Source organism: Merops nubicus, unplaced genomic scaffold (genome assembly GCF_000691845.1).
Source record: "Merops nubicus isolate BGI_N331 unplaced genomic scaffold, ASM69184v1 scaffold13151, whole genome shotgun sequence".
NCBI lineage: Eukaryota > Metazoa > Chordata > Aves > Coraciiformes > Meropidae > Merops > Merops nubicus.
In genome coordinates, this window is record NW_008589135.1 from 1 (window position 1) to 9,500 (window position 9,500).

Sequence of the window (9,500 nt, forward strand, 5' to 3'; positions counted from 1 at the left end):
TAAATTTTTACTTTCTAAAACTGTAATATAAAAAAGAAAAAATGCAAGTAGAAATATCATTGCCAGAATGTGGCTTTCCTGTTCATAACTTAGAAAATACTATTTTTCATTACCTGTAAGAAGTGGTGTACTGTTAACTGATATAGAAAACACACACCAAATTGGAAACAATGGATTTTTGCAAATGTTAAGATAGTATCTGTTCAGGTGACAGCTTTTGAAAGCACTGGAGTACAAAAATGTATTTTTAAGTAATGATTTCAATAAATGCAACTCCTTCTGGAAGAACTTCGGTTCAGAGAGGCTTTTCCATGCTACAGAATGGAACCATGAGGCTGTGCACTGGCTGAAATTATACAGATATATCATGCTTTGATACATGTTCAGTTTTTCCCCTTTAAAAAGCTATTTTATTGAAGTTAAATTATTGTAGGGATATGAAAAGATGTAGTTTGCTCTGAATTTATCCTTGGAGGGCCAGCGGATCATTACTTTTTCTTTGAAATTAGATAGAAGGATCCAGATGGCAGATTTCAAGCCTATCAGGTGTTTAAATATGCCCCTCAGCTAGAAATAAGTATTATAGTTAAATCTGTCATGGCCTTTTTATTGCTCTGTGGTACACTTGACAACTGCAGCCATGAGTGAGAGAAGCTACAAGTAGCCCAGTCAGCCTGAAGTGGAGTAGGTCAGTGGTTGGTTTCTTTGGCTGCCCCAGGGATTTTGACAGACATACAGACCTGGTTTATCATTAAATCCATCATGCTAGAAGCTCCAGTGGAGACAGTGAATTTGTTCCCATGGTTTCTTCCAGATACTATGGTATGCATTAGAGAAGTAGTGTAAGTGAAATGTGGAGGAGAGAAAAAAGAAATACCCTCCCCACTCCCAACAAGACAAGAATGCCATGTCTCTGAGGAGCCCTCAGTAATAATAATAGGAATAATAAAGTGCATCTGGGTGGGTGCCTTGCACTGCAATTCTTAGCTGGCACTCATTCAGTACTGTCACATTAGGCTGAGTGCTGATAATTCATATCCCACAATCCTTTTATCGGAGCAGAGCAATGTCTCCACTGTGTACTTTTGGCAAAGGAGATGCACTGCTTTTTATATATCTTTAAAAAATAATACAGGCCTTTCTTTGCATCTTGACAAACTGCTGTTACCGTGAAGCAAGAGTAATCCTGTTTGTGTTCTGGTAGTAACTCTTAAGTGCTTGCAGTCAAATCATCTTTCAGTACAGGGGTGATTACTGCCTGATTGAGAGAAGACGATATGTTTAGGTTAGTGATTTGTTTACATATGTAGTTTTTTACATAGATACTGATTTGGGGAGGCTAATAAAGTTTTGGTTTCTTTGCTGCTTCTTGCTTCTTCCTCCAATTAAAAAATAAGCAAACAAACAAGCCACAACCAAATAAAGCAGATGTGGTTTTTTGTTTATTCAATAGGCCATAGGGAAAGGTAGCCTATAACTTGGTGTGTATCAGGAACAGACTCATGTTTGTAAGAGAAGAGAGCAAGACCTTTACCCAGAAGGTTGCATGATCGTAGTCCTGCCTAAGCAGTCTCTGATAGCTCTGGTGAATTGTAAGGGTTATTTTCGAGAATGAATGTGCATGGCTGGAGTGAAATGAAGTGCCATTAGTGATGTTGCTTTTATGAGAACGTTACCCTACAACAAAATCATCCTGAGTTAACTGTGCTGATGTCTGGACTCTTCCTGTGATTTCAGGTTCCAGCAGGGTGACTACCACATTGATGTCTGCATCAATGACTACCTGGATGTGTTCTGCCCTCACTATGAAGACTCAGTGCCAGAAGATAAGACCGAACGCTATGTTCTGTACATGGTGAACTTTGATGGCTACAGCTCCTGTGATCACACCTCCAAAGGGTTCAAGAGGTGGGAGTGTAATCGGCCACATTCCCCAAATGGACCATTGAAGTTCTCAGAAAAGTTCCAGCTGTTCACGCCTTTCTCACTAGGATTTGAGTTCAGGCCAGGCCGGGAATATTTCTACATCTGTGAGTATATAGAGATTTACCACTGTTGCATGCACAGCAGCTGCAAGAAACCCAGCTACTTTTTCACCTATGCTCTGTGGAAATACAGAGGGCCAAACAGTATCTATTGCAGATGTCTTACAGTGAATGCATGCTTAACTGTGCCCAGATACATTATTGTGGTGGATCAACCCTGGCTGAGCACCAGGTGCCCACCAAGCCACTCTATCAACCTCCCCCTTTTCCTCTCCCTCCTCTGCAGAGCAAAATGGGGAAGGATAATATAAGATGGAAACAAAACCCTTGTGGGTAAAAACAAAGGCAGTTTAATGAAAACCAAAGCCAAGCAATGCCGCGCGCAGAAGCAAAGGCAAAACCACCAAAGACTTATTCCCTCATTCCCATCGCCCATCCCCAGGCAATGTTTGGCTCCTTTCTGGGAAGCAGGGCTCCAAAACATGTAGCAGTTGCTCTGGAGGACCAAGGAGTATCACACGTCCACCCCCTCCCCCTTCCTTTGTACCAGCTTTATAGTTGTGCTGATGTCATGTGGTACAGAATATCCTTTTGGTCAGTTCAGGTCAGCTGTCCTGGTTATGTTCCCCCCAAGCTTCTGCCCCCCTCCCATCCCACAGTGGGGAGCGGGGGAAGAATGTTCAGAAGAGCCTTGGTGCTGAGCCAGCACTGCTCAGTGGTGACCACAACACGGGTGTTATCAACGCCCTTCTGACTCCCTACACTAAAGCTCTGCACCAGGAGGGCTGCTATGGGAAAAACAGCTCAGCCAGACCCGATACAATTAGCTAAGAATCTAGCTAGTGAAAATGAGATTAAATCACAGCTTTTTTTCTCACATGAAATAGCATATGGCTATTGAACTATGGCTGACTTTTAAAGCAAAGTGCACTATTACATTAATTCCAGCACTCTGAGGTGGAGGAGGAGGAGGAGAGGGAGCAAGAAAGGTAGGATGGAAGATGTCCCCAAATATGTGGAAAAATAATTAATCCTTTGCACGTGAAATTCCTGGATTTTCTTATTTGCTTAGATGAAATACTCTTGTGTCTGTTATCACCTAAGCGAAGTGAGATCTGTGTAGTATGTAAGTGGCAGGACGGCTGATGTCAGTAGTCCAGTGGTATTTAAAGTCATAATTTCTTTGGGAAAGACTCCTTTTTCCCTCCTTCCTTTTGCTTGCCCCCCACCTTAGTTGCTACTGCTTCAACTGTCTCATTTAATCCTCCAACAAGGATATTATTTTGTCAGTTTGTTCTGTATCTGAATCTTCCACTCAAAAAATGTTTTGACTGCTCTGGCAATATATTTTTTCCTTTTTTTAATGTTAGATAGGAGAGCTGAAAGCTTTAGATGAACTGTAGATCCCAATAAATACTGCCTTTGTATGTGTAACTGGCCTTTCTATTTTGAAACAGTCTTTCCACCTCATTTCACCAGAGAAACTGAGTGTCTATGATCCCTGTTTTTCAGCCTCATTTCTTCAGCATTGAGATTTTTCTTTTCCCTTTCTAAATCTGCGGGGAAATATAATGCTACTGGATAGTTTTCCATTCAGTTCTTTTTCTTTCAGCAAATAAAATCCTCTCATGAGTGGTAGTTCAGCATGAGGACAGTGCCTTGATCTTGTGCTGAAGCAGAATAAAAACAATTGTAATAATAGTAATAATTTTAAAAAGCAAATTGTGATGTTACTTAAAAATGTTTTTTAATATGATCATGAGAAATCACGTAAAGATCTCAGAGCTAAGTGGATGAAGTTCTAGGATAAATACATCTGTCCTGTGTAGTCCCAGTCCCACTCATGTCACTCACAAAAGCTTAACATGAACTTAACAGGAGTTTTGTGTCATTCAAAATTCCAATATCAGGCTCCCCAGGAACACTAGATTTTTTGATGATTGTTTGTTTCTTTGTTTCAGGTTGGTTGGGTATTTTTCGAAATTCAGTTCCTCATCAGTAAACAAGCAGAAATACTTAAGGAATGCAGTTTTTACAGTCACATGCTGAAAAATAATGAAAGTGGAAACCAAATGTGAAAGTGAAGGGAAAAAAAGATGAGGACTCTCAGATGATATAGTAACATCATTGTTGGAGCATATAGTAGCCATTGAACTCTCAAGAAAGACATTATTAATCAAATACCGCCAGGTTGCTTACACATGGCTTTCCTCATTTTTTGTTAAATTTAATGCTTCAGTAAAAATAATTATGTATCTTCTATAACATTCATTTAACTGCCAGGGGATCCCTTCAAAGTAATTGTTCCAAAATGCTTTAAAATATTAAGAGCTCTATGATTTTCAACTGCATTTAGTTGGAATTTTTTTTTTTTTTTTTTTTTACTGAAAGATAAAATAGCAAAAAAATATCAGCAAAGAGAAGTTCATTTACTAGTAACTTACTGGCCTTGTATTCACTGAGATGAATTTTTTAGGCATGTTTCAGAGAAATAAATGTATTTTTCCTCCTTTTCTCTTGTTTAAGTATTTTTCCCTTCATCCTTCGCTCTGCTGAGGACAGTAACAAGGCTGGCACTGCAGCAGTTGCAGGGAAGCATTGTACTCTACGTTATAAACACGATTATACACTACACAATTACATGGAAACCTTCTAAGGGGACAGTTGTCCATCCTGGAAAGTTCTTCTCTTAGTTTGTGCTGAAGAAAAAGAGGGCGAAATGTTGTTCCTCATGTTTCTTCATCAGAATTGTAAGCAGGCGCTCATGCAGGCTATAGAGACTGCCTTTGTTACCTGTCTGTATCTGCATGTTAAATAAATTACTGCTTCACCAGGGAAGGTTTCCTTTCCTCAGCAGATCTCAAACTTTCGCCTTCTGCAAGAAAGGGAGAAAGCTGACTACATAGCATCAGACTGCTACATTCTATTTAAGGGTTACAAAATACGTTGTGTAGTCTAGACCTCTGGAAAGACAGAAATATTAAGTGATTGGTTAGGTATTTAGCTTAATTACTGTCTGGTGCTTTTTTAAAAAATGTATGCAGTTTACCTTTTAAGGATGTAACTTGCCTTTCTTGCTTTCATTATTTTCAGAAAATGCAGTAATTTGAGAATAATTGGTGTCTCTTCTGAACAGCTGGTTTTAAAAATACCACTTGTTTTTGTAATGTCATTGTCTTCGTATATTGCTCAGGTGAACTTGGATCACCCTTTTTTGCATGTTCATTCTACAAAAATGAAAAAAAAAAACCCACCCTATCATTCTGATACAAGGTTTACATTGAATTCAACATTGCAGACATGCAGTCAACAAGTGCTAGTTGAGTTTACTTTTAAAAGAATAAATGTTTATTAAATATGTACAGAGAAACTAACTTTTATTTAGTTACAGAATGCACAGTGTGGGGCTGGTGAAAGTAAATAATAGATCATGACCTGAAGCCTCAGTTTCTACTTAGTTCTTAGGAGATGTTCACCTTAGATTCATGTATGTTAACCTGAAAGCAAACAGAATAGTATTACTACTGAAAGAGGAGCAAACAAAATATAGAGAAATCAGAAGCTAAATACTTAGTTGTATGACAATAATTTTTATGTCCTTTGGAAGGCAACGTAAAGGAACATTAGTATATGCAGATTATGGTAGGGTACTGTGCAAAGGGAGATGAATGCAAAAGCAAGAAAGGGAGGAAAAAAGATCCTAAAATGTATTTTGTTTTATAATTATTAAAAATGATGGTATCGTCTTCATTACTTCCACTTAATTGTGGGTGTTTTATTTTTATTAAAGTGCTGAGTACTGAATAAAACTGGTAACAACTTGGCAATTAAACATTAGAGCTGTTGAAATGAAAAAAAATGAGACACGGCTAGAACCAGACCTGGTAGGGATTCCTGCAGAACCCTGACCGCGGTTTCCGAACCAAGCTCCTGTGCTGATGTAAACTAGACCACATTGCTCTTTTCTTGAAAGTAGTCTATCATTGCTGTAGTGTCAGGAGTTGTACTAGTATTAAGCTGTAGCATATGCTTTCCTCTGAGCAATCAGTCCAGTTATTCTAACAAATTTGGTATTGGACATGATTTACCCATAAGAAATCTATGCTATTTTTATCATCTTATCCTCAAAGATTTTATATGTATTGTTTAGTTAGTCATTTGATCACTGTGAATCTTGTCATTTAGATATGCTTATAACCTTTTTATTACATAGAACAGGCAGGTTTGTTCTTCTGCACAATCGTTTTGCTGCTTTCCTGTTCTTTGCAAGATCTTCCAGGTTTTTGCTAGCAGTTAGCAGGCTTTATATCTGATGTAGCTAAAGATAACTTTAGTGGTTCTTTTTCTATTTTTACTGAGAAAAGAGCTCCTTTAATCTTTTAAAAGTCCTGTTGTCTTACCTGTGGTTTATTTGTGTAACCTTTTTTATTACTGTTTCTTCCTAGTTTTATCTCATGCATGTGTCTTTCTGATTTTGTTTCAAAATGCTTTTGCTGTTTCTTTGTATCACCTTTAATGACGTGTCATGACCACGGTGCCTTTGTTGGCACCCCTTATTTGCCTGCGATTGTCAGTTCAGGAAGCTTTTTTGTAATTATATTGCTCCTTATTGACCACATTAGAATAGTATACTTCTATGGAATTTAGTTTCAGTTATAAATAATATTTTTTTATTCATTCTTAAATTTGTGATGAATTAAGAAACTGAGTTTGTAAAGTTGTACTCACAGTTGTGTATATGCTTCTTAATAACATGTAGCTCTTCTGTACTCCTTTTCATCACAGAATTTATTCCCAGGGAACCTGTTATTACCTATTCTCTTGATTTTCTTAATGTGTGCCTTTATTCCACAACATCCTTGTTTCTCTGCACTAATTCCTTCTTTTCCTGAAATTTCTGGCTCTTATCCTTTAATCCAAGTGACATTCCACCCAGACAGCCTTAGATGCTGCTTCTATAGGAGAACTTGTGAGTTTCATAATTTCAAACATAGAATTGTCTCCTTTTAGTTTTATCCATCTCCGTGACTAGAAGTTGTCCTCACCATGTTCCAAAAACTATGGAAGTGTTTGAGTCTTGCTATCATGTTTCTCTACCTGCTGCCAGGTAGCTGGGCCACCTCTCTGCAACCATCCTGCGCATCTCTGGAGACTTCTCTGATTCAAAAGATTTTAAGGAGAAAATAGTAGCAGAAAACTCCGTCACTTCTTTTTGTCTTACTTTTGCCTATTAATTAGGTGGTTAGCTTGTTGTATTAATATAAGGTCGCTAACTGAACTCTTGTTGAGGTGGGAGCAGTCTCTGATGACAGTTAAGCTTAACTTGTTATGTCTTCTCCCTTTTGCCGTGTTTTTGTGTGCTTAAGTGTTCCATGTTTAGTGTCTTCTACAATCCTCTAGCACTTTCTCTGTCCTGTGCAATTCCGTGTTTCATGACCAAGTCACGTTTTGGGGAAGATGACTGGCTTTTTGTCTCAAAGATGTAAACATATTTTTGAAGTCATTATCATCAAATTGCATCATTGCTGGTCCCTCCTTTCCACCTGAGATGCTCACAGCAGAACTTCTGCTAAAATGCTTCTCCACATGGCCTAGCTGCTGAGTTTTTGGAGATGGAGGAGCACATGAAGCCACCCCTTCTTGGTGCTGTTGGTGGTTGTGGTGAGGATTTTTGGTTATTAATGAAGAATTACTGACAGAATTCATAAGTCTAACTTGCAGGAAGGAACTGCGCATATCCCTATACAAATCATCAGTTAGCATAGGAAGGGCAGTGTCCACTTTTAATGGAAATTAACAAAAACCTAACAAAAGCTTTCCATATCTAGGGACCTGGAATAGCTTCCCACACTGCCAGCTTGGTTGATAATTTTTTAGGATCAATTTTGATATACCAAGAATTACGAATGGGGACTTCTTAGAGTATCTGTGATACTAGACAAGAGAAGACTATTGAGAAACCTTTAAACTATAGTGTATTAACAATTACCTGGTATTTTTCATGTTCTCAAAGGATGGTATTAAACACCTGCATAGAGCTCATTGCTCTTGCTCAAGCTCCAGCTTAATATTAGTTGCTATTAGTGTTTTGTATTAACAGGCACAACTCACTGTAAGATGCTTATTTGATTGAAGGATCTCCACATGTTTCCCAGAGGTCTAGTTTGATTTAATAGGAGCAAATAGCAGAAAGACTATGAACTGTGATCTTTACCTATCAGAAAAGGTAAGTGTGAGGCCTCCCCCAAAGAAACCTAAATCTGTCTGATTTTCATCCCATTATAGACATGGAAATCCTGCTTTCTCACAAGCAGATGGTGGTGTCAGCACAGCAGTTTATACTGCTGACTGTAGGTCTGCTGGTAGGAGGCGCTGTCTTAGGGCATAAGCATAATATTTCTCAGGTTTGAAGTCTGACTTATTTGAAGAAATTCTTGATGGAAAAGGAGGTAATGTGAAGGAACTGGTATGACTACTCAGTTGTGTCCTGGAGAGTATTAGAATCAATCAAATGCTACTGTAGACAGTTTGGCTGATGGTTAGGTAGGTTACTTACTTTTTTTGAGGAAGTTAGCTGTTAATTTTGTTATTGTATCCCAGCTGGAGTAGCACAGTAATATTTAAGTTAGTAGTACACTAGAAAATCTTTTAAATTATTTTCTTTTTTTTTCTTTTTTTTTTTTTTGGACCCAGTGCTTAGAAAGTATATGATTTCTCTGTAGCAGTTCATACCTGTAAAGACAAATCTCCTAACCAGCAAACTAACCTTGGCATAAGTGGCAAACTAACCCATCTTGGAAATACAAGGAAAGCACAGTGGACACTTCATTTATGCATTTACCAATGTAAATATATAGACACTGTCAGCTTGATTTTAAAGGTGCCTTTATGTAAAGGAGAATTGCTTCTTGATGTTTGTCAATGCACCACAGTTTTGCAGGGCAAATTAATTTCCATTTTAATGCCAATACTCTGTATTTTTTTGGAGTTTCTGTTATTCTGGTTTTAGTTATGATAAAGACTGGACATCTCATGCAATCACCAATTGTGTACCTTGTGTACCTGCTTGTTCAGGCAGTTGCTCATTTCGTACGCTTTTAGTGCTACTTGTCGTACAAAGTCCTTGGATAGATGTCTATTTGGCTTCTTGACCAATACCCATGGCACTTTTATCTGCAGGCCAATAATATAATAATAATAATAATAAAATAAGACTATTCATACATGCTTTTATGCCTCAGTCTTTAGTAGTTGGTCCCATTATCCTCATGATATTCAGTCCCTTGAGCTGGAAGAAAGGGGTGGAGAACAGAATGATCTCCTCATAATCCAGGAAATAGCAGTGGAGGACTTGCTAAGACAGTTGGGCACCCACAAGTCTGTGGGACCAGGTGAGATCCACTCAAGAGTGCTGAGGGAGCAGGCGGAGGAACTTGCCAAACCTCTCTCCGTCATCTATCAGCAGTCCTGGTTAATGGGGGAGGCCCGGGGTGACTGGAGGCTTACCAATGTGAA

General features: G+C 38.4%; 1 protein-coding gene across 1 annotated transcript in view; it reads left to right on the plus strand.

Moving 5' to 3' along the window:
* Positions 1 to 1,711: 1,711 nt before the first annotated feature.
* The window catches only part of EFNA5 (ephrin-A5), a gene marked incomplete at its 5' end in the record, with an annotated part of 35,850 nt that continues 28,061 nt past the window's right edge, over positions 1,712 to 9,500 (plus strand). Inside the window, one exon of the mRNA XM_008949488.1 lies at positions 1,712 to 2,030. Coding sequence (XP_008947736.1) covers positions 1,712 to 2,030 — 319 coding nt within the window. The remainder of the gene's footprint in view (positions 2,031 to 9,500) is intronic.